We start from the raw sequence: 25,543 nt of genomic DNA, 5'->3' as shown, positions 1-25,543 counted from the left end.
TCTGTGAATATACAAAAATAGGACTGATACTGAATTGAAGTTGGAAAACATATTTTGGTTGGCATTCTTTGCTAGATTACTATTTTACTGCTTTTACACGTTTACTATTTTACTATGTTACTGTGTATAATTGTGCTTTTATTTTGATTTAATTTTGATTTGTTGACAATGTGTGTTATGGATGTATTTTATTTTGCTTATTGTAATTACCTGGGCTTGGCCCCATGTTAGTTGCCCTGAGTCCCTTTGGGGAGATGGAGGCAGGGTACAAAAATAAAGATGATGATGATGATGATGATGATGATTATAGATGTATTATTTTGCTTTCTGTTACAGGAATCCCTCCTCATATTGATACACATTCTGCTTTTGAGGATGAAATAATCTCTCTGAGTTTAGGAGCTGGGGTAATGTATATTTTTCTTTTCCTTTTTTCTCCTTCAGTTGCTTAGAGTCCCTTCAAACTGTGGGCTCTGTAGAAAACTTGGATACACATTAAATTTGCATTTGGTAACTACAAGACCTAATTAAGGAAGTACATCTTAGCTTAAAACATATGCTAGCTGAAGCCTTTTAACTTAGTTATTTACTTTTTTTCTGAAGCATATTCAGAAAAAATAGGCTCAATAGAACACCTGATTTATTTCTTCTGCCAGAGAATTTCAACAAATAGGGAAGTATAGATCTTGTCCCCTCTGCCAACATAATTCAAGTCTAACTAAATCATCTGGTTCACAGTTGTACATTAAACAAGGGCATACAACTATCACATCAGCTCCCACAGTATCTTTGTTGACTCATAGCTCCTACATCTTGCAATACTCTACTCTCATTCTTTAAACAAAATTTAAAGGATTTTTTGGCCTTAAATGCATCCCCATACCCTCTAAGCATGGGATAGATTTTTGTTACACTTATCCACATGAGATGTTTCACTTTTCATGGGCCTAAAAGGGTATGGGGATCGATTTGGGAAAACAAAATTGGGAAAAAAAACCTTTTTAGAGTTTTGAGAGGTTGCAGAATGGCTTGAGGGGGTTGCATGTGGCTTGCATATTGCATTTTCCCATCCCTGCATTTTTAAACCATAGTTTAGTGTTGCTAAGATGAGCAGGGTTGAGCTTGGGAAATAATAATAATCATCATCATCATCATCATCATCATCATCTTTATAACTCGCCTCCGTCTCCCTGAGGGGACTTGGAGCGATTCACATGAGGACCGAGCCCAAGAAACAGCAGATAAAAACAGAACACATTAACAGCATATATAATTAAAACAATAAAATAAACATTCCTAAAATACATCAGTGGCTGCAAAAGGATAACTGGCTGCAAAAGGATCATTGGAAGCATTTATTTATTATTTTAATCTAACAATAATTCCTGTTTTGTGTCTAAACTAGGCACAATTGTGATCAGTTTAAAATATGGTTCATCAAAACAAACCAAGTTGAAGCTGTGGGTTTTTGATGTTGAGGGACTGGTCTCCAATTCAGATGTATGCCTATTGAGGTTTATTTATGGCCCTAAGCATAAGTAGCTGTCCTGGAGAATGAGAAAGTCAGTGATTATGCCAGTGATGTAGCACCTTCCAGATATTTTGGATCTTATTGTGTTGGTTGGTAGATAGATGGGAATGGTAGTACAAACCTTCTGAGGTGCCTTGTGTGTATCATTCTTGTTTAGCTTTACAGTTGAACTAAGCTAGTTTGTGTAAGACTTATGCAAAGAGTGGGCAAAAACAAGAGGTCCGGGTGCAAATTCTTCCCCTCTGGCTGTTTTGCCAACTGTACCCACAACCGTATTCCGTAACACTCCTGTCTTCATCTAAGGCAGTGGTGCTCAACCATTGGGTGCCCAGCTGTTTTGGCCTTACAACTCCCAGAAATCCCAGCTAGTTTACCAGCTGTTAGGATTTCTGGGAGTTGGCCAAAACATCTGAGGAACCACAGGTTGAGAACCACTGATCTAAGACCTTCTCAAAATGGCAACTGGAAGTGATTTTTTTTACTCCAATAAAAATAAAGGTATTAGGTGGAAGGGCTGGGGGGCTTTCATGTAGGGATGGAGTATTTTGCATGTTTGGGGGGGAGGGGTTCTTTGCCTGGTTTTCAGGCAAAAGGTGCTCCAAAAAATTCACAGAAAATAAAAATGAGGCCTTTTGGCAACTAAGGGGGTTTCACATGTCAAAAGAGTGGAATCTTGGGTCTGCATGTTGCTCACGAGCCACACTTTGCTTTATAGTGTATGGCCAAATTAGGTTAAACCTGTTTGTAGTACTCTAGTTTATTTCATGGCTATTTTGAGATGGTGGGCCAGGAACTCTTCTGGTGCGTCAGGACAACAGAATCAATATGTGGTGTTATTCGAACGCTCTCATCATTAATAATTTCAGACATTCGCTGATAGCTCAGAAAATAAACTATAAAATAAAATAAGTTACCAAAAAGGAGGAAGAAAGGCTTTGCCTTCTTTTTGCCCTGGAGCGATCCCAACCCCACCTGTTGAATTTTTAATCCAAGCTGAGAATTTATAAAAAGCAACTCTATTGCCAGTTGAATTTCTGCAGGGAGCTGTGCTTAAGAAGCCTTTGTAAATAATAAAAAAGTTGTTTTATACCGTTGCCTTATTTTAAAAGCACACAGACATTGAAGTTTTCTTTTCATTTCCTACATCTTTGTGACTCCTGAGCCAGAAATTTTTTTATCTAAAAATGCTTTTTTATCTTCTGCCATTGATTATTTTGAAGGCTGACAACAATGACGGAAAGAGAAATGAAGAAGTAGACAGAAAGCCTGTGCATTTCTAAGATTATGTAGTCATCATAGTGCAGTCCATTTTTGGAAAAAAAAAACCCCAATTGCTTTAAATTAAAAAGAGAGAACCTTTGACTTTGTGAGCTAAATCTGGTTTCTGGATATTATCTCTCTGATCCTGTCTCCTCTTCAGAATAATCTCAGCTTTTTATCTTTGAACAATTGGAGATAACAGTGAGGATGACTTGGCTCCTGCTTGGAAGAATGCAAGGTCTCACCACAGTGTTGTAACTGGGGAAGATTTGTGATGGGTGAAGCCAGCACTAAATCTTATGGCTTCAACAAAAGAGTGGGTAACTTGGGCAAAACAGAGGGCAGATTTTCTGTAGCTAGGACCATAAAGCCATGTGTGCAGAGAACGGCAAAAATGCTCCCTAAATCAAGAATAAAATGAAACAGAGGTGGTTGGAAGTCTGCAGTGTTCCCTTACTTATTGCTGGGGTTAGGTTCCAGGACCACCCGCAATAAGTGAAAATCCACCAAGTAGGGACACTATATTAATTTTAATATTTATACATTATTTTAGTAGTTATACACAATTTTAAGTCTTTATCAACCAATGGTGTGTTGATAAATCGCCGCCTCCTTCTCCTGTTGCCACTTGGGTCCTTTTCTCTCCCTTTGGCTTCTCCTTCCTCCCTTCCTTAGGCTGTAAATTGTAATTTTTTATGATTTCTAGTAGTCTTTTAGAATGTATTGAAAAACCACGAATCCGCGAGAAGTGAACTGCGAAGTAGTGAGGGAACACTGTATTTCTAGTTTTGAAAAACATATATTTTCATGTCAAACACTGTAGGAGGCCCCTACATCCTGGTTAAACAGTGTTTGTTGTTTCAGTAGCTATTAATATTTTTAATTTTAATTGTGATAGAAGCGAATTGAGAATATACTGCAATATTGCAAGTGAGAGAATTGGCCGTCTACAGAGACGTTGCCCAGGGGAAACCCGGATGTGTTACCAACTTGTGGGAGGCTTCTCTCATGTCCCTGCATGGGAAGCTGGGGCTAACAGACAGGAGCTCAACCCGTCTTGCAGATTTAAACCGCCAACCTTTAAATCTTTAGATCTTTAGATCAGTAGTTCAGCCGGCACAATTGCACCACTGTGGCCCCTATCATTATTATTATTATTATTATTATTATTATTATTATTATTATTATTAATTATTATATTGTATGACACAGCAAACAAGATAGATATGCTGGATTTCGTATAAAAAAATCACAAGTCGAACACTTCCCAAGCGTCTAGGATTGTGTGATGTCTTTTTGGATGATGCACGCAGATCCCAATAGGGTGGCCTTTTGCAGTTGGCAGATCGTACTTTTGTCAATGTCTATTGTTTCCAAATGCCGGCTGAGATCTTTTGTCACGGCACCCAATGTGCCCATCACCACCTGCACTGGTTTCTGCCAGAGTCTTTGAAGTTCAATCTTGAGGTCCTGATAGCAGCTGAGTTTTTCCTGTTGTTTTTCGTCAATGTGACTGTCACCTGGTATGGCGACATCAGTGATCCAAACCTTTTTCTTTGGATCATTGATGTCGCCATAGCAGATTATTATGTTGTTGTTGTTACTATTATTATATTTATTTATACCCCGCTTTATCTCCCCTGAAGGGGGACTCAAAGCGGCTAGTTGGTTATTTGGCCAGGTATTTTGACCTGTTGAATTGGAGGGGTGTTGGGGATTTAAAAAAACAGCTGTGGGGTCTGGACTTTGTCCATTCCCGCTTTAAAGAAGGGGAAGGCATGGGATGGGCAGAGCTCATATTAGATCTTTTGGCCTTGAGGACTACATGGAAGACCTAGGTGGTGTTTGACTATAGGATGAATCACATTGGGGGTTATGACTGACCTTTAGAAGGGGTGGATTCTGCCTATCCTCCTTCAAAAAGACTTCCGCTTAGATTTGATATGTGTTTAGTAGTTAAATAGAAATAAATGTGATTTTTTTAAAGATGAGGTTGATTTTTTTTTAAAGATGAGGCTTTACTTAGAGCATGCCTGTGGGATATGTTTCATACCAACAAAATGCTGTGGAACTCCTATTCAATCCATTTAGTTAGTGCCATTTTGTAATGGAATACTAATTCACTGTTAACTCATTTCCATAGTAGTCATTTATCACAACAGTAGTCATTGCATTTGTTCATGTATTTATTCCTGATGGCTCTGTTACGCATTTTTATATTTTTGTCATAATTGTAAACAACCAACAAACTGTTAGGGCGATTGTGAAGGATTTGGCAAATTTAAATGCTGTGTAAATGATTCAGGTGAATAGAAGGAATATATTATCCTATGAACTGGAGCAGGAAGCTTCCTGCACATACAAATAGATGTTGTTATCTGCTTTTACTGCTCTCGTTTCTGTTTTTGTAACAGGAAATTAAATATTCACTCTTCCCAATTTGCAATGTCCATTGTTTAGAAATCATGCCAATCTGTGTACAGGAATGTCGCAGTGATTGTATTTTCAACATTCATCCTGCTCAATTCAGTATGAGATCTGCATGAGAAACATAGTCAGTGTAAATGAGTATTTAATGCTTATTTGCTTTAGCCTTTCACTTTAGCAATCTTCTCAAAATGGTCTTTTTTCTCACAAGACTTTTTATTTTGCACATTCTTTCTTGTTCACTAAAAAAAATTCTGACTTACATTAAATCATGCTATTTATCTGCTTTCATAATGAGAAAGAGAAAACTATGGAAGTTGTAAAACCAAGACAAGTTCTATACTGTAATGGGTTGTCCGTTTTAGTGCTATGCTGTTTTAATCTGTGTCTATAAATTCATGTTTTATATGGTTTTGATTATGTCAAGGTTAATATTTTAACCTTAGCTTTTTTATAGTTTAGCTGTATGTAGTTTTACTTGGATATCTTTTAATACCGCTACGACCCACCTCGAAGCTTAAGATCATCAGATGAGGCCCTGCTCGCGGTCCCGTCAGCCTCACAGGTGCGGCTGGCGGGGACGAGAGACAGGGCTTTTTCAGTAGTGCCTCCCCGCCTATGGAACGCCCTCCCCATTGAAGTCAGGCAGGCTCCCTCCCTCCTATCCTTCCGTAGGAAGGTTAAAACTTGGTTGTGGGGCCAGGCTTTCGAATAAGAATCAGTAGCATTAATTACTATGATGTACGCTGAAACTCAATTGACAGACCCAGTGTTTTAAACTTGAACACACCTATTTGTATTTTATAATGCGTTTTATGAATGTCTTATGTAAGTTAATTTTCTAACTGATTTATAGTGTATTGTACAATTTTGATATGTGTGTTTTATTGTAAGCCGCCCTGAGTCCCCTGTTGGGTGAGAAGGGCGGGATATAAATATTGTAATAAATAAATAAATAAACCACCTTGTATCCCATTCTTGAGAAGATAGATAGATTTCTAAGGGGGTGTCCTGGGTATCCTGTGTTAATGGGAGCTTTATGAAGTTATCTTGGCATTATTCCTAAATTTTGTAACCTCTTTATTAAGCCATGGATTTGAAATCCTGGAACCTAACGTCTATATAATGCCTTCAATTCTCTTTCAACCATCCTGCCTGGTTGGTTTGCAGTTCAGGTGTTCAGTATGCCCTTCAGCCATGAAGGCAAACGAGCACTTCAGAAGTTTATTGCAGTTGTCACATAACTGAGGCTGACAAGTATTATTATTCTCTTGAAACTGTTAGAAAAGTCAAGAGATACTAAATAGCTCTCAAGAAGCTTGAAGGAAGGCAGAGTATGACATCGAGGATTGTTTAGAACAGTGGTTCTCAACCTTCCTAATGCCGTGACCCCTTAATACAGTTCTTCATGTTGTGGTGACCCCCAACCATAAAATTATTTTTGTTGGTACTTCATAACTGTTATTTTGCTATTGTTATGAATCGCAATGCAAATATCTGATATGCAGGATGTATTTTCATTTATTAGACCAAATTTGGCCCAAATACCTGATACGCCCACATTTGAATACTGGTGAGGTTGGGGGGGGGGAGGGGTGATTTTGTCATTTGGGAGATGCAGTTGTTGGGAATACACCTACAGTCAAAGAACATTTTGAACTCCACCCAACAATGGAATTGAACCAAACTTGGCACACAGAACTCCCATGACCAACAAGAAATACTGGAAGGGCTTGATGGGCATTGAGTTGACCTTGAATTTTGGAGTTGTAGTTCACCTACATCCAGAGTGCACTGTGGACTCAAACAATGATGGATCTGGACCAATCTTGGAAAAAATACTCAATATGCCCAAATTTGAACACTGAGTCGTTTGGGGAAAATAGACCTTGGCATTTGGGAGTTGTAGTTGCTGGCATTTATAGTTCACCTAAAATCAAAGAGCCCCTTGAACCCCAGCAATGATAGAATTGCGCCAAACTTTCCACCCTGAACCCCCATGACCAACAGAAAATACTGATCTTTGATGACCCCTCTGAACCCCCCTCGTGACCCCCACCCCAGGGGTTCCAACCCCCAGGTTGAGAAACGCTGGTCTAGAATAATCATGAGTGGGCATTGTGTGGCCTGCAGCGATCTTTTTTGTGGGCTCCTCTGAAATCCCTATCAATGTAGAAGTTTGTGGGGAGATAGAAATGGGGAATAGTGTCTCCAGAGGCTTTCTAGGACCACTGTTTTCATTTCAGTGCTGTTTCCTCTTGTGAGTACCTTCTATAGGCTCCAACTTTGGTCCCCAATGCCTCATAAAAATTAGTGGCTTGGATCCACAGGAGTTGAGTTGTGGTGGAAAATAGGACTCCATGCAAATGCCCAATCCTGGTGTAGACAGTGATTATGGTACCACCCGAATAACTTCAAGAATGTCCTGCCTCATGTACGGAGGAGGAGTTGTTTAAAGCTACAGACAATGTGGTTGCTGTTGCCCGCTTTTGGTCTAAAACTATTTATTTGCTTGTGATTTCCTTTTTTTCATCATTTTAAAATGTATTTGTTATGCAATGCTTTTGACACAAAATAAATAACTTCAAGAAGAGGAACAGTACAGTTTTGCCAACCAATCTATTATTAGCCAATCATTTTATTCATATTCCACTATTTTCATAAAACAAAAATTCAAGGCAGCTTAAAGGACAAATAGAAATAAGATCACTTGAACTGCAAACCCAATGGAGCATTGCCAGGGCAGTTAAAATAGAATGTAGCACTAAAGCCATGTAGTGTTATTGGGCCCTGGATTAAATTAAGGATACGTAGAAAGTAGATGTGGATCTGCTGGCAGAGTTCTTGCTTGTTTGCAGTTGAACAGCCAGGACATCTTTTTCCTGGTTGAGTAAGAGCAGTAGAAACACAATGGAGTTGTTCATTATTGTAGTGATGATATGAAGAACTCTTGGAGTAACCAGGAGTGGGGTGTTTTTCAGTGTGGTAGGGCACTGTTTGGTCTGGTACTGCTCTATTTGAGCTCTTAATTTTAAATGTGTGTCTTTTGCATCAGAGTAAGTTTCAAAGAAATTAGTAAAGACAAAAAAGTAGATAGTACATATCTGAAATCCCCTGCCCCAGGTTAAATTAGCAGTGGGTTTCTCATGATTCAGTTGCCTATGTGTGGCATAGGCATGCATGTTGTTTTCGTTTTGGTTGATAATCTCTGTTCTTGGAAAATGCCAGGCATAAAGCAGTCCGGGAGAACAGTAGTTTTTAAGCCGCTTGGCTAGGTATCGCTGCTATTTTCACAAGCCTCCATATGGTGTCTCTAGAGATGTATAAACTGCCTGCCAGCCTTGTTGGAAGAGCAATGGCTTTAACTCAACTCCAGCTTGAGCAAAGAGCTCAACAAGAATATAAATTGCAGTGAAAGGGGAGATTCGTAATCCTAAGTATCTGAAATAAACATGCCATTGTATATATTTGTTTGTGTGCATTTCTTTTACAGATTTCTAGGGCCTTCAGCTTCTTTATAGGTAGGGCTTCTGTGATTTTGAGAGACAGGCAACAAACAGGATATTTATTTGCCTTTTCCCACTCCCTTCCCTTCAATGCATGGAAGAGATTCACTTGTGAGCACAACAGCTTTGAAAGAAAAAAGAATTAAAATGATAGCAACTCTGTTAAATAGAGCTTCATAGTTCCTGGGAAATGTAAAGATACTCAAAATCTATCAGTGTTCTTTCAGTGGGCCTTACATTGTACAACTTTCTCTAGTTTACCTATTGTATCTCTGCATTTTCTTTCCAATGAGGAGTCATGGGCAATTCTGTTCTTTGTGCCTGCAAACTCAGATTTATGATGAATGGAGCAATTCTGTCCTTGGAGCCGTAAGGAAGAAGTAGAATTGGGGGTACTGTAGATGCTTTTGCGCTTTATAATCTGAATGTCTTTGCATTTCACATTGAAATGAACTCTGCATCTTATTTAATGACATGCTGGTAACATAACAAATTTGGTCTAAATTTCTAGCATTCTGTGTGAGCAATCTGGTACTAAAGTAAATATGCACCTTATCATTTATAGCAGCTTTTGAAAATGTATCTAGCAACAGGATACAACAACGTATAGTAAGCCACAGAGGTAAGTTGGATATGTTTTAAGTAATAATTCAATAACATTAATTTAGCCAGAACAAGAATTTATCAAGCAAGCATCATGTCGAATCTCTCCCTTACATTTCAGTGTTATTTTTATTAGTAGAAGGTGCCAGTCAATTAGCAGTGGAATTGAAATGTTCTGGAAATGCTTAATCTGCTTATCCGTGAGATTCCTAAGAACTTAATAACAGTTTCTGAAATGTTTGCTGTTTGAGGATATTTTTTCTTAACCTTGACTCTGTTTTAATTATGGCCTTAAGGCCAACCTCATTGGGGTTGTCAACGTGACAGCAAAAGAGGAACTCTGCATCTTTGTTGTGTGTGATAGGAAATTTTAACAGGCTTTGCTAATCATGCAACCAGATAATATGCAACATACAAAGGGACCTTCAGAGTGGTTGCCACCTGCTACTACATTTAGTGACCTCCGTAGAGAAGTTATAATAGCTCCCTAGGGAAGGAATCACTGTCCTTGCGACATCAAACAAAGTCGCTTTTTAAAAATTCAGAAATGAAAGATTTTAACCAAGAACTATAAGTGCTATGTTGTTTTGAATTGCATTGTTTAACTTGTAAAACCTTTTTAGAATGTATGTTTTTAATGAGGTTAATTGCTTAATTTGGTTTTAATGTTGACTTTTTGTATGTTTTCAGTTGTAATGATGATGATGGTGATAAGAAGAATATCTGTTGAAACTCCCTCTTCTACACAACCTTTAATGTTTCAGGAGCCATCTCTCGTTTTATTCTGGCAGCCATAAACTTTGGTTTATGAGCCTAAGAAATTCCCTTATGCAAGGCTATTTATCCATGTAGTCTAGTATTGTTTAGTTTGGTAGGAGATTCTTCTCCAGGATTTCAGAAACAGGTCTTGCCAACCATCTCCAACCAATCCATTTAACTCCAGGATGGATTGAATGTTTCCAGGTTCAGATGAATGGCCATTTCTATGAATCCTAGTGTGTGTAGGCAGTGGTGAAGAATGACGGGGACTGTAGTTGAACATCAGGACACAGGTTGCCTGTTTCAGAATTAACTGGAGATGAAATCTGTCCATCTTTGTGGTTGTATACCAGCCTATTTGTGGCCTTGTTTTCTGAGGAATTATTTACAACACCAGGGATCTATACAAATGAAAGTCCCAGTAGGTAGTGAATGTGGCCTTCAGCATAATGAGATCACAATCTTAACTCAGTCAGGGGAACCTTTCCATCGCTTTCTTTAAAAAAATAAGAAGAAAACTATTGTCCTGGGGACAGGATCTTGCACTAATTTTTTTCCTTTGGTCTCTGGGTATTAACATTTCTATAATTCTGTAAAAGACTCATCTTGCAAATCTCATATCTTGCTGGTGCTTCCTTCTGATCAAGTTTTTTTGTTATTTTGATTTTCATATTCTTCCCAGTGCTACTGAAAAGGTTGTGTTCCTTCTTTTGTTTAGCGTTTTCAATTGTGACTCCATGCTATCAACCAGAGGAAAGCAGACTTGAGGCTTATGGACCCTATTCTCTTTTTATTTATATTTTTATGAGAATCCCCATATTCAACAGCTGGAGTACTGTGCATAGTGATGGCTGGTAGAATCAGATTAAAAATCAACAAACAGAACCAATTTGCTTCAGCAGACTTGTATTTAACAGGCAGAGAACCCTAAGGTTTATAAATGAATATATTAGCACAGGGCCAGCCATGGCATAAAGCATTTATTGATGTTACAGTAGAGTCTCACTTATCCAATATAAACTGGCCGGCAGAACGTTGGATAAGTGAATATGTTGGATAATAAGGAGGGATTAAGGAAAAGCCTATTAAACATCAAATTAGGTTATGATTTTACAAATTAAGCACCAAAGCATCATGTTATACAACAAATTTGACAGAAAAAGTAGTTCAATATGCAATAATGCTATGTAGTAATTACTGTATTTATGAATTTAGCACCCAAAAATCACGATATATTGAAAACATTGACTACAAAAATGCGTTGGATAATCCAGAACATTGGATAAGTGAATGTTGGATAAGTGAGACTCTACTGTATTTGCAATTGCTGTTGCTCAACTCTCAGAAATCAGGAGCCCCTGCCAATGTCTTGCAAATAAACCAAAGACTAGGAGATCATAGATAGTTTTTTTCTCCTAACCCTACTGTAAACAATCAGGTCATCTTCCTCCCAAAGAAACTCACATTTTCCCCCTCTGTCATGTGCTGAGCGGTGCTTTTAAGCAAGGTTCTCTCTTAAGTGGAAGTTATAACTGTGGACACCCACTGAGAAGGTTGACATAGGGAAGGATCTGTGTAACAAAAGAGCAGTATGCTGCCACATCTCACTGTCCTAGCCGATAACACTAACCATGCAGAGCACTTCATGCAAAATTGCCTTAACAAGGATTGCCTTCATTTCAGTGGGGATGCAAGAGAGGGCATTCTTGGTGACTATATCTGGATTGTGGAACTTCCTCCGCAGAGAAGCCAGAATGGCCCATTTCTTGTTGTCTTGTTGGTAGGTTAAAATCTTTTTGTTTGGACAGGCTTTTAAAATAGAACACGATGGGGAGTGCTACATTGTTTTAATAGAATTGCTCTTACGGTAACATTAAAAAAAATTAAAATTGTATTTTAATAATAATAATAATAATAATAATAATAATAATAATAATAATAATAATAATTTTATTTCACTAATACACAGAATAATCTAAAAACATTCTATAAAATACACATATTGAAACATTTTTCTACAAAATACATATTAAAATAGCCATAATAATAATAATAATAATAATAATAATAATAATAATAATAATAATACAAAACCTTTTTTCTATCCCGTCTTATCTACCCAATGGGGACTTAGGGCGGTTCACAACATATAGCGGCAAACATTCAATGCCGTAAAGTGAGACTGAAAAAGCAGATTAAAAAAACCCATAAATCAAATAATAATATATTAGACATCAACTTCAGGCAATAATGAGACATTATAACAAATAATTATAATAATAAACTTTATTTATACTCCACCACCATCTCCCCAAAGGGACCTGGGGCAGCTCTCAAAAGCACTCCAAGGTGCCACACATAAAATAGAATTACATAGCATAAAAACAATACACAAAATTGACTGAATACAAAACAATGGACAACTTCAAATGATAAAAATTAAAATTTTAAATTTATAAAACACAGTAATACCTGCTGGTAACTGGGCTTCTCCAAGTAGTGAACTAAAGCACCAAAGTATCAAATTAGGCATCTCACAACTAAAAAATCATGTTTTAATGAATGAGAACAAAGATTAAACATAAGACACAAGTTTAAAATTTTTGATTAAAACTTTTTGGGTAGGCTTGCTGGAAAAGATAGGTCTTCAAATGTGTTTTAAATCTCTTCTGGCAGATCGTTCCACAGTCTTGGGGTATCATGCCTCATAACATCTGAGGATGCCTGCCATAGATGAGGGCAAAACGTCAGGAGAGAATACTTCCAGATCATATAGCCATACAGCTTGGAAAACACACAGTTTACAAAGCTGTTTCTTTTTAAATCTCCTTAGTCCTGAAAGACCATGGTGGATCATTTAACCAATCAAGAAGTCAAAAAAACCAGACTTCCAAGCAAAGGCTTAAATTTTTTTATCTTAGTACTGGAATACTTTCACATCAGAAGACATGAAATGATCATTTAGGTCTCTTGTAAGACAGACTGTAAGGCCTAAAAGCTGTTACGGATGACAAGCTGAATGGACAGTAAAGCTGTGCCAAGCTGCTGAGGAACCATTTTGATACTTAGTTGTACTCTTTTGTGACTCTGTGATTAGAAGAATGTCATTCTTCGGGCAATTTGAAGCAACACTTTTGGTGGTGCCTGACTTGATAATGAGATCCAGTGGGAAACTTCAGAGTCTTTTCTGATAGCTGTTCATGTCATCCTTGCTAGCTACTTTGTATTATTATACAAACTATGGAAAAGTAAAGCAGAATCTCTGCGCAACAAGAAAGGGCATGCACAGTTAACTTTTATTTGTAGAAATCAAAATGTCCTGTCCCATAATTAAACCACAACAATTTTAATGATCTCTTTTTTTGGTTGAAGCCCCATAAAAGTAACTGGTGTTTTATGGACTGTATGTTTGCTTCATGGGAGAGTCATTGTCTATCTAGTGGTGTCTGGAGTTTCAAATTTGCCACAAGACTACAATTATTGTTCACTTTGCAGCTAAATTGTCTGTAACTCCTCAAATTAGTTAGGAAGGCATGGAGTTGTAAATTGATTTCTGAATCTATCAGTGTACACATAGTCTTACTTTTGGCCAAAAGGGCCAGAACCCCCTGCCCAGGTTATACAGGTCTGATATAACCCTTTGCTGATAAGACACTTATAGGTGATCACTCGCGGCTGAGTATGATTGTCTTCCAAGGGTAGAGTCTTGGTGTTGGGTCCATAAGTAACTGTGGAGACTTATTCTGGATCCACATGATAAGATACTAGGACATTATATAAACACCAGTAGAGCACATGACTGAACTACTGTTGTTGACAAAGTAGAGGAACAGTTCTCATCTTGCACATTATGTGTGCAGTGATACTAAACAGTGATGCTGTGACTTCTTTGGTTCCCTCCATCTGGCTGTGCCAAGTAGCACAGGCACAGTCCATGATTTGCGTGGGCATCAGTTTGATTTCCAGGAATTCTATGGATGTGTGCCTTTCAAATCATTTTTTTTTACTTCTGTGGTCCCCTCCCTCCTTCTCTATGCTACGTAACCATCAGCTAACCAGCTTCAAATTAGTTCAGTTTTTCAATGCCTCATTTGTTTCCATATACATTTTAACTGTATCTATATGACCAACTATATTAAACAAAGCTGATTATATTTCTAAATTTCTCAAACATAGGGAACATGTTGATCCATGTGGTCATCTTAATATTCATATCATCTTGTCCTACCCTGATGCCTTTGAGATGTTTGACTCTTTATCACCAGCAATTTGTGATCATTGTCACAAATTTGGTTGGTTGAAATTCAAAACAATTGAAAGACATGAGATTGAAGAAGACTGCTGTATCTTCATGATTTTTTAAATCATGTCAGAAGCAACTTGGGAAGTCACTTTTGGTGTGAGAGAATTGGCTGTCTACAGAGGCATTGCACAGAGGATGCCCAGATGTGTTACCATCTTCCTGGGAGGCATCTCTCATGTCCATATCTTAATGATAAATGACATCTACTCTAGTCAGCCTTCCACATTTCCAAATTTAACTTTGTGAATTTGATTATGCACAATTTTATCAATATAGGAATCTCTAGGTCCCTCAGCGCAACTCAATGGTTAACTTCAGCTAGAAGTTGATCAGAGACTTATGGAGAACCTAGATATTCCTAAAGAGAATCTCCCCTCTAGGCTTTTGTGCCCATAGGTTCTCCTTGTCAATGTGAGATTTGTGTAATGAGAGTGTTTAAATGTAATTGTGCCATGCTTGTATTGTAGTCAGATTGCATCATCCAGAGTGTGTAATAGTGTGTAAAGAGTTAATCACTAATGAGCTATGATGACCTTGGTGTGTGTGGCTGGAACTAGGGAGGATCCAGACACAAGGGTATGTGCATATCTATTTCATCAGTTCAGTCTGTCTTGAGTTCGCGTCGAGTTTGAGATCTGTTGGAGAACAGATCAGTCCTGTGTTTGTTCGTCGTCTGCAAGAGTCTGTTTGTGCTGTTTACTGCTCCATTCAGTAAAGCTTTGTATATTGCTTTTACTGACATCTCGAAGTGTCGCTTCATTCTGCGCTCCATTGCTTTTCATACTACTACTGCTGCGTTACAATACTCTGACACTCCTTCTGTAAGCATTTGTAGATCCTCCACCAGAAGTTGACCATGGAGTCATGCTAGAGGACCTAGAAATTCCTACAAAGGTGTTGTCTCAGGTTAAAATGCTGTTTCTCATTTTTTCCTACTCTTAGGGAGGTCTTTCACCCCTGTTCCTAGCAAATGTGGAGGTTGGATTGTATTTATAATGTGCCAAATGCTAAAAAGGCTTTAAGAACAAAGCTATCTACTGAAGGTTGAAGGATAGACACACAAGAGATCTTTCTTCTTCCCAGAGATACTTAGGTTAGGATAATCCTCAGCACTTATCTTCTTTTCTGCCCGTACATCATTGATGCTGATTTGAACAAGGGCTGCAGGTTTTCTTTAACGGAGGACTTTTGTGAGGTAGGAAAATGTGGCTTTTGGTTTCTAGGCAACCACAGTTGTTTCTACAGTAGAAGAGAATATTAGAATTTGCCTAGCAACCTCAGTTGAATTCTCCTCTCCGTCATCCTAGTTGTCTCTCTGACAGAAAGATATTTTAGGACACTATTTTATCCCTAAAGAGATGAGATGATTGACAGTTTCTGAAGTTATCTGTCAGTGGCTTTGCTTCTATAACTGATAGTTTAGCAGTCGGATCTTTGCTATTCCTTTTCTTTTGCCCGTTCTTTTTTTTTTTTTAGGTGACATTTTAAACCCTTTCGTCCTAACCCCTTTTTATCCTTACCCTTTCATTTGCCATTTCGGTTTCCTATATTGTTAACCTACATCTAATTATATATGTTAGTATAATTGTTTCTTCTTTCTTTTATTCACTCTCACAGTTCATTTAGTAAATCAGCATTCTGCCTATATGTTTTGTGATAAGTTGCTGAAAGTTGATTGGGATTTTTTAATGGTTAAGAATAGTTTTCATTTTAATAAAGTCTTTGTCAGATTTTTTTTTTAAAAATGTTCTCAGCTATTTTGGGAAGATTGATACTCAAAGCATGAAATGAACCTGCTAACGCTCACCAGAAATTACCAGCAGCCCAGCTGGAACTGTGGAGCATAAGAAACTAGCTGTTGCCTTTTGGTAATACCTCTGCTGAGGGATTCAATAAAGACGGCTAATTTCATCTGCCTTGTGACGTCATTCCCCTTTTGTTATACGGTTCTATTTTAAGGCTGTGGAGAATTTCACTGCAAATTTTTCTGCAGGCAGATGAAGCAATGGTGGGTAAAACCAGAAGGAGGCAGAATTGGTCTTTTGTGTGTTGAAACCATCTTAAATAATTCCTGTATTTTAGTGATATTGTCTTAGGGATATAATATCAACTTTGATAATATCTCAATACAGGAACTATAGCTGTGTAGCTTTATATGTCTATTACAGAGCTCTCTACACAAGAACATCTGTTGAAAGATGATTAAGAATGATATATCTATTATCCGTACAACTAGTAAACCACCAGTTGTATGTGTGTGTGTTACTGTGTTGTTCTTTGAAGTGTGCAAAGATGCAAAATGCTATGTTTTTCATTGCTCTGCTTTTAATGATGAAAGAAGTAGAGACTAGAATATTTTAAAAAGTCAAAACAATATTAAGATCTGTCACGATCAAAGCCTTCTCAAAATGGTATAGCTTTTGTAAAAATCAGTTGGGACAAAACCAATTTGACATCCTTTAGAAGGGCAGTCCACAATTAGAGGCAACTACAGAAAACTCCCTGTTTCATGAGAGCACCGTCTATCTTCTCAAGGAAAATTGCAAATTGCAAGGAGAGTAATATGCACAGAAAGGAAACAAGGTTGTAATTTCAAGTATCTAATCTATAACCTAGCAGTTCTCTTCTCTCTCTGCATTCACTCCCAGCTTCTCGCTAGGATTGATAGGTTGGTGTTGGAGTGTGAGTAAGAGTAAGAGGAAACTTTTATTACGGTCAATGACCAGCTCATATCAAGGGCACCCAGTCCCATAGAGTGTGAATCTCAAGCTCATTCAGGCTCCAGAAAAATCTTTACTGAGGCTCCTGATTAGATTGCCTGTGGCAAACCACAGCCTTATAAGAAAGGCTGTGGTTTAGATGAGCCTGGAAAGCAATGAGTTCTCTCTTTGACTGAGACCAAAAATCTGCTTCGAGTCTTAAGAGTACAGGCCCAAGATATTTTCATGTCTGATGCAAATGGCAAGGTGATTTCCCCATTCCTCATTTCACACTCAAAATGGGTTTTGAATCTCACATCTTCACCAGCGATGGGACATCATCCTCCATTGCAGAAGTATTATTTGTTGCACCTAGGCTTCTGGAATACACAATTTTCTACCAGAGAGGAATAACCTGGCACCTGCTGCCACTGTCCAATCTATGCCAACATTTGCGGCCTGAGGTGGCCACTTCATTTTGCCTTAATGGTAAAATTGGCCATATTTCAAAATTTTTGTATTTCTATTAACTTGCCTTTCAAATGAGTGTATAAATAGAATAAATGAAGATGGGAAAATTACATTTCACATAAACACCCTTGGAATAAAACAGGGTGTATAATTTTGCATGTAATGATAAAATAATTCGCCCAAATGAGTCTTTAACGAATACATTTTAAAAAAGTCAATGCTGTTTGTCTGCAATAATTTCCCATGACTCTTAGATGATAATGGTGAACAAAGTGGTGATTTTCATTCCCATTTTTGATTCTTTATATAACTCTCTAGTTAAAGAACCCCTCCCCTACCTGAAACATAAAAAAATGCATGTTTAAGTCTTGATTAGTTAAAGTGGATAATCTATATATATAAAAGAGTGATGGCATCACGGCAATTCACAAAACAACAAAAGTACAGGCCCCCCAACCTCAAAATTTGACAACACAACCCATCATCCATGCCTCAAGGTTGATACAACAAAAAGAAAAGAAAAATAAAGTCCTAATTAGAGGAAGAGCAATAATTGTTTTTTATCCAATTGCTGCCAGTTTAGAGGGCTAATCTCTGCCCACTTGGTCACCTAGCAACCAGCCTGTCAGCAAAGGGACAGCCAGGGTTCAGTTAGGGAACAGGCAGATTTAGGCCTAATTTAGGCTTCTTCCACAGATTATCTAATTTGCACTGGATTATATGGCAGTGTAGACTCAAGGCCCTTCCACACAGCTATATAACCCATTTAGAATCTTATATTATCTGCTTTGCACTGGATTATCCTGACTCCACACTGCCATATAATCCACTTCAGTGTGCATTTTATACAGCTGTGAAGAAGGGTCCTCATATAATCCACTTCTAAACAGATAATATAAGGTTATCAATATACAGTAGACTCTCACTTATCCAACATAAACAGGCCGGCAGGATAAGTGAATATGTTGGATAATAAGAAGGGATTCAGGAAAAGCCAATTAAACAAATTAAGCACCAAAACATCATATTATACAACAAATTTGACAGAAAAAGTAGTTCCATGCGCAGTAATGCTATGTAGTAATTACAGTAGAGTCTCACTTATCCAACACTCGCTTATCCAACGATCTGGATTATCCAACGCATTTTTGTAGTCAATGCTTTCATTAATATTTTGGTGCTAAATTCATAAATACAGTAATTACTACATAGCATTACTGTGTATTGAACCACTTTTTTTGCCAAATTTGTTGTCTAACATGATGTTTTGTGCTTAATTTGTAAAATCATAACTTAATTTGATGTTTAATAGGGTTATCCTTAATCCCTCCTTATTATCCAACATATTCGCTTATCCAATGTTCTGCCGGCCCGTTTATGTTGGATAAGTGAGACTCTACTGTACTGTATTTACAAATTTACCACAAAAATATCACAATGAATTTAAAACACTGACTACAAAAACATTGATTATGAAAAGGCAGACTGCGTTGGATAATCCAGAACATTGTATAAGCGAATCTTGGATAAGTGAGATTCTACTTTAATATGAAATACTTACTGGGATAGAATAATGCAGAACAATATAATCTCTAAAACCAGGACAGTAAATAAACAGGGGAATTCCACACAGGAAACAATCAGGGCCAGCTAACACCTCCCAACAAAGTATTCCCATCATCAAAGTCTGGCAAATCCTCTGTTTTCTCAGGGCCACAGACAGTAGAAGCACATAAAATATCGCAAACAGCACCACTCTGAAAACAAGGGAATGCCAGACAGGAAAGAATCAGGGCCAGCTAACACCTCCCAACAAAAAATTCACTCAGGGAGGAAACAGCCAGGCTTTCAAGCTGCAAGCCATTACATCCTAATCATTTTGCCTCCAACAGACAAAAAAACCAATCAGAAATATTGTATATTCACAATCATTAGGAAATAATATCCCCTGATGGTGCAGCGTGTTAAAGCGCTGAGCTGCTGAACTTCTGGACCGGAAGGCCGCAGGTTTGAATTGGTGGAGCGGAGAGAGCCCCCACTGTTAGCCCCAGCTTCTGCCAACCCAGAAGTTCAAAAACATGCAAATGTGAGTGCATCAATAGGTACTGCTCCGGCGGGAAGGTAACGCTGCTCCATGCAGTCATGCCACATGACCTTGGAGGAGTCTACGGACAACACTGGCTCTTCGGCTTAGAAATGGAGATGAGCACCAACCCTCAGAATCATACATGACTGGGCTTAATGTCAGGGGAAAACCTGTACCTTTACCTTAACTACCACCAATTCCTCAAGACTTTATCTCCCATACCACCATACTTTGCCACAGTAACGCGTGGCCGGGCACAGCTAGTTCTTTATAATCTCAAACAGGAATTTCAAGCCCCCCACCATTAGCCTAGATTTACCTCTCACCACAAATAGAACCAGGATGCTACCAAAATTCCAGCTCTTCCTATAGGGAAAGAAGGAATCTAAGTAAGGAGCGTAACAGTCATGTTTCTATTGGCTGTGATTTCCTCTCTGAAAATGTAGATGTATATTGATTAAAATGTATTAGCCAGTGGTTCTCAATCTCATCCAAGGAAGTATTGATATTGTGATATCTCACCTCCCCAAATCTTTCACCATTGGCTCTGTTGACTGGCGCTTCCATAGTTTGAAAATTCTACAACATCAGGAGCCTTCCTGGGCAGGAACTACTGTATAATGTATTTTAGTCTATATAGTATTAGATTGAACAATATGTAGACATCTCCATCATACTTGAGACCCTTTACTGCAAGAATTCATACATTTACTTGTACATATCTCTCTCAAAGAGGAAGTTGTCTTATACAGAATGATCTAGCTCTGTATAGATCAGTGGTTCTCAACTTGTGGGTCCCCAGTTGTTTTGGCATTCACCTCCCAGAAATCCTAACAGCTGTTAAACTGGCTGGGATTTCTGGGAGTTGTAGGCCAAAACACCTGGGGACCCACATGTTTAGAACCACTGATCTAGAGACAGTAGTTTTCTGCTCCTTTCTTCTGGAGTGTTGGCTATCCCTCTCAGTTTGGTGTCGCCTGCAAACTTGATGATCATGCCTTCTAACCCTTCGTCTAAGTTGATAATAAAGATGTTGAACAGAACTGGGCCCAGGACGGAACCCTGCGGCACTCCACTTGTCACTTCTTTCCAAGATGAAGATGACGCATTGGTAAGCACGGAATGTGGAAACCTAAAGGGGGTGGTAGATAATGCTATCATCCCTGCTACAAAAAAACACAAGAGTTTAACTCTACGTGTCTCTGCACTACTACACCACTGGACTAGAGTATTTTCTGTCATACATGGATATGAATGCTGTTGTATTTAGAACCAATTGCTAAACTATATTGCAGCTCTGAGGGGCTGAGAGAGAACATCTGGCTGGGTTAATGCTGCATGGATGAAGGGGACTGGCGCTTTCAGAAGAAAGAAGGAATACAGTTGCCTAAAGCAACGTAAGTCTTAGGATTTCATGCTGTTTTTTTAAAAAAATACTCAATTTTTACCTATCTCCTCCCCCCCCCCCTTTTGATAATCAGATTGAATATAGTTGGATGCTTGTCCTTGTTTTCTTTCATCCAGCTGTGCAGAACAGCATTATTTTTCAGCATTTGGTAAAATTAGAGTCTCCAATCCATCAGCAGGGGATTGAGGTATTGTTCATTAGTTTTTGTCAGCTTCAGGAGTCTGTTGATATATTCTCCTGATCTGTATTCTTGTCAGAAAGATAGGAGACTCTAGACATGGGACAGGATGGAAAATAAATAAAATGCTTTAATCATTCTCCCTTTATAGGACTGAGGTGGTGTAGAGCAGGGATACTGCTTCAATCAGGTACTTGGATAATCTTTACCATGAGGTGAGAGTAATACCACAGTGTTATATTTGTCTGTTCAGAACTAGATATGGAGTCAGTGTGATATGCTGCTTTAAGTATCGGACTAGAATTCTAGGAGATCAAGGTTGAATCTCTACTCAGCCATGAAAATGCCGTGAGTGATTTTGGGCACGTTGTACTCTGGGTCTGAGAAAAAGCCAGTGGCCAATCTTTTTTGCATAAAATTTGCCAAGAAAATTCTATGAGGGGTTGCTATGAGTTGGAATAGATGCAAAGTCACACGACAGTACCAATGCATTTAGAAATAATCTATATTGCATTTAATTAGACTTATCTCCTATGTAAGTGATTATAGCAGCCTAATTCTACCTGTAGCCATGCTGGCTGGGAATAACAGGAGAAGAAGATAACTCAATTACAGAATGATAATATGGAGTTCCCCAAATGTGGGCAACATATTTTGGCCTGAAGGATAGATGTGGCTTACAGAAGATCTTGGGGGGGGGGGGGGGGGGGACATTTTTGAGTGTGTCGAAGATGAATGTGTGAGACCATGAATGACAGCATATTTTGGCGTGGAACTCGTATTGTCAATAACTGTAACTTAGCCTTAAGAGAAACATTCCAAACTTTTTTTGAATGGGAAGATGTCTATAGAAAACCACTATAAATGATCCTGCAGTGGGAATGGGGATTTACACATTACAGGAATATCAGAAGGCAGATTTGGCCCCCAGATCTGAACTTCCTCACTTCTGGTTTTGGTGAATCCATGAAAGATAATATCACAAGTGTCTATGAACACACATTGGAAAAGAGGATTAACAAATTAAAGCAGAGAAGTGAGACATTAAAACAGGAAACAGACAAATTATTTCAGGCCTTCCAAAACAACCCATCAGAATTAAAGAAAGCTGGAGAGAAATGAAAAAGCAAATACATAATTTAGAGAAAATTGAAGTAACAAAAATATGTTAATAAAAATGACCTCCAGATTAATTCTATAAATAATATTAAGAGACTGGCTAGTTAGCTAAAAAAGAAAGAGAGTAACAAGATATCAAATTAAGGGACAAAATGAGGAAGAGATAATTGCAAGCTATTGAGAAAAACTTTATACAAATAAAGACATTGGAAGATTAGAGGGACTAATTACAAGGAAATTAGATTCACAGACACAATCTTGAAAAAAAAATACCATTACTGAAATTGAAGATGTTATTAACAATCTCAAACTAAATTCTTCCCCTGGTCCAGATGGATTCACCGCCAATTTCTACAATATATATATTCTAATCCAAATCTGTTAATTTTATCTAACGAGATATTGATGAACAGAATCACCCTAGAGACATGGAAAACATCAGAGGTAGTTACCATTCTAAAACCTAACAAATAAGAGACCAAACTCAACTCTTTCAGACCAATTACATTATGCAGCGTAGAATACAAAATGTTCACAAAACGTTTAGCTGACGGACTTAGATATAATTCCAATGATAATAGAGGGGGATGAATATGGTCTCATTAAAAATAGGAGATTAGTCGACCCAATAAGGAATATACTAAATATAATAAATCACACAACAAGAGATAAAGACAAATTATTGATAATAAAATAGAATGTTTGTGAGGAGTCCAACTTGGGAAGGAACTATATAAAGACAATCAGGTAGAATTACTTGTCAATGGATCTAGGTCAAGAACAATCAAGATCAATAGCGGGACAAAACAAGGATGCCCCCTTTCCCCCATTCTCTTTGCTCTGGCAATTGAGCCATTAGCTAACCTTATTAGAAAGTTATTTTGAGGCCTGTCAATTAACAAGATTGATAGTATTACAACTTGATAATTCAAAAAGGTGGGCCAGAATAGAAAAAAAGATAAATAATTGGGACCACTGCCTGTGTCTGAAGTATAGGATAAACAACAAGGTTTGAAAAGAAATTAAAGGGGGTCCAATGATCTCCTTCATGTAATGTTGAAGGAAAATGGCAAAATAAATTCCCAATAAATAAAATAGAAATAGTCCCAATAGGGATATGAGATAATAAAAATGAACAGATATTCGGCAAAGTGATAAAAAATTTAAAGCAAAGTGGAATGAGGTTGATTGGTGATCTCTTGAACACAGGATAATTAAAGATTGGGATATGATAAAAGACAAGTGTGGACAAAGAATGGTTTGAAACAAAAGATCATAGATTGGAGGAAAAAGGAAAATTTAGAAACAGATTTTGATCAGATATTAAAATAGAAATTAGAGAAGAACAGCTTGATGGGTTTCATTTATAACAAAATACCAGTAAAACAATATAAACTGAGACAAACATTAAATAAGATAGGGAAAGTTGATTTAAACTTCAATGAGTTACTGGATTAATTCAATTAAAAATTAAGCATATTAGGACCAGAGAACACAATAGAAAATATTGACCAAATGGTACACAACCCCACTTAAATTAGCCCATATAACTACATCATTATCAATGATGGGACTATGACAAGATACAAAAAAAATTATAATAAAATAAAGAGATGGAAGAACTATTAGGGCAAAAAGTCGAGTTGAATAAAAGGAAATATTTTATTCAGAAAATTGAGGTCAAGATCAGCACTAACAAATGGGCAGATATAATAAGACATGTGATAAAAGTAGCCCAAGCAACAGTAGCCTTGGGCTGGAAAGAGCAGGAAAAATGGGAATTAACAATGGTTTGAATATTTAGCAGACTGTATGCTCCAGGATTATATTTTTGAAAGGAGGATGAAATACACAACAGGCTGTTGTAAGAAGAATTGGTACTCGAAATGGGGAACTTTGATAGCTAGAGTAAAAGGAAAAAGAAAATATAAAGAACTAAATCACACACTCTTCATGATCGATCAAGTCAAATAATACTCAAATTGAAGAGACAATTGTTCCCAGTAGGTGGGAGGCGAAGTGGGAGGGTGCGGGGAGAAAAACTGCTGGACACAAGTGGTTGATAAGTGTGGAATCGGGATTGGTAAGGTTGAGTAAATAAGATACATTATATTGAGTGAAAATGTAAGTGGAAATTCATTATCGAGATTTGTATTACTCTACTTGTGTCTACAATTGTTTTTGTTTTTTTTTTAAAAAAAACCAAACAAGCAAGTGCCTATTAACAGTTGTTACCCAATGAAATCTTTCTATATCTCACTACTGAATATTAGAAAACCAAAAGAGAGAAGACATAAGTGTCATGCCCTTAGCACTCAAGAGAAATCTGGCTAGCAGGTATTCAAAGGCAAATACTGGATTAGAGTGTTTGCTTTCAGATTTGAAAAGGCAGCTTCTATGTTTTGACATGTTTGAGGGATCAGATCAAGCCAGAGGTACACTGCACTTGCTCATACCATAGCTGAATTTATGAAGGTCAAAATATTCTCCAATATTGCTAAAACCTCCAAAATCAAAACAAAGACTAAGCAGCAGTAAATATTTTTTCTTCATTAGAGGAAACAACTAAGGAAAATGTGGGAGTCTTTAAAGATGCTGAGCGTGGGTGGCTGGTGCACTTAAATAATATAGGCAATTGTGGGTTTTGTAATCCCAAAAGGTATCTGAGTCCTAGAGGAATTATGTTTCTGTTTATGCCAGCCAGCATGAAAACAATTAAATTCCATATTTCAAAATCTGAAAGTTCCTTAATAGCAAGCATGTAATGACAAATGCTTTGGAGTTTATGGCAAGCATAGATTCTAACTCCAAGTAAGCAAATAGCCAGAGGAACGGAGCCAGGGGCAGCTCCATACTGAAGAAAAAAGGATAAATTGGCAGGCCTATATTAAAATTAGTGATGCTTCTTAGTTCTGCATTTTGGGGGGAATCCTTCCCAGCTGAATGTTCTCCCATTCAATCAGAAGCAGCAGAAATATCTTTGTAAAATACAAGGATTTCCTATCACATAACATTTTGTTGTTGCTTATTCGTTCAGTCGCTTCAGGTTCTTTATGACCTCATGGACCTGCCCACGCCAGAGCTCCCTGTCGGCCATTACCACCCCCAGCTGCTTCAAGGTCAAGCCAGTCACTTCAAGGATACTATCCATCCATCTTGCCCTTGGTTGGCCCCTCTTTCTTTTTCCTTCCAT

General features: G+C 37.8%; 1 protein-coding gene across 4 annotated transcripts in view; it reads left to right on the top strand.

The window, feature by feature from the left end:
- alkbh8 (alkB homolog 8, tRNA methyltransferase) overlaps positions 1-25,543 on the top strand; it is a 100,503-nt gene that overhangs the window by 32,051 nt on the left and 42,909 nt on the right. For all 4 annotated transcript variants that reach the window (XM_008108024.2, XM_003219307.4, XM_008108025.3 and 1 more), the window contains exon 7: positions 337-407. In XM_008108024.2, the coding sequence (XP_008106231.1) occupies positions 337-407 (71 nt within the window). The remainder of the gene's footprint in view (positions 1-336; positions 408-25,543) is intronic.

The sequence above is a fragment of the Anolis carolinensis genome, chromosome 3 (assembly GCF_035594765.1).
Source record: "Anolis carolinensis isolate JA03-04 chromosome 3, rAnoCar3.1.pri, whole genome shotgun sequence".
Lineage (NCBI taxonomy): Eukaryota > Metazoa > Chordata > Lepidosauria > Squamata > Dactyloidae > Anolis > Anolis carolinensis.
Note: the sequence above shows the minus strand (reverse complement) of the source record. Positions and strands in the feature narration are given on the sequence as shown.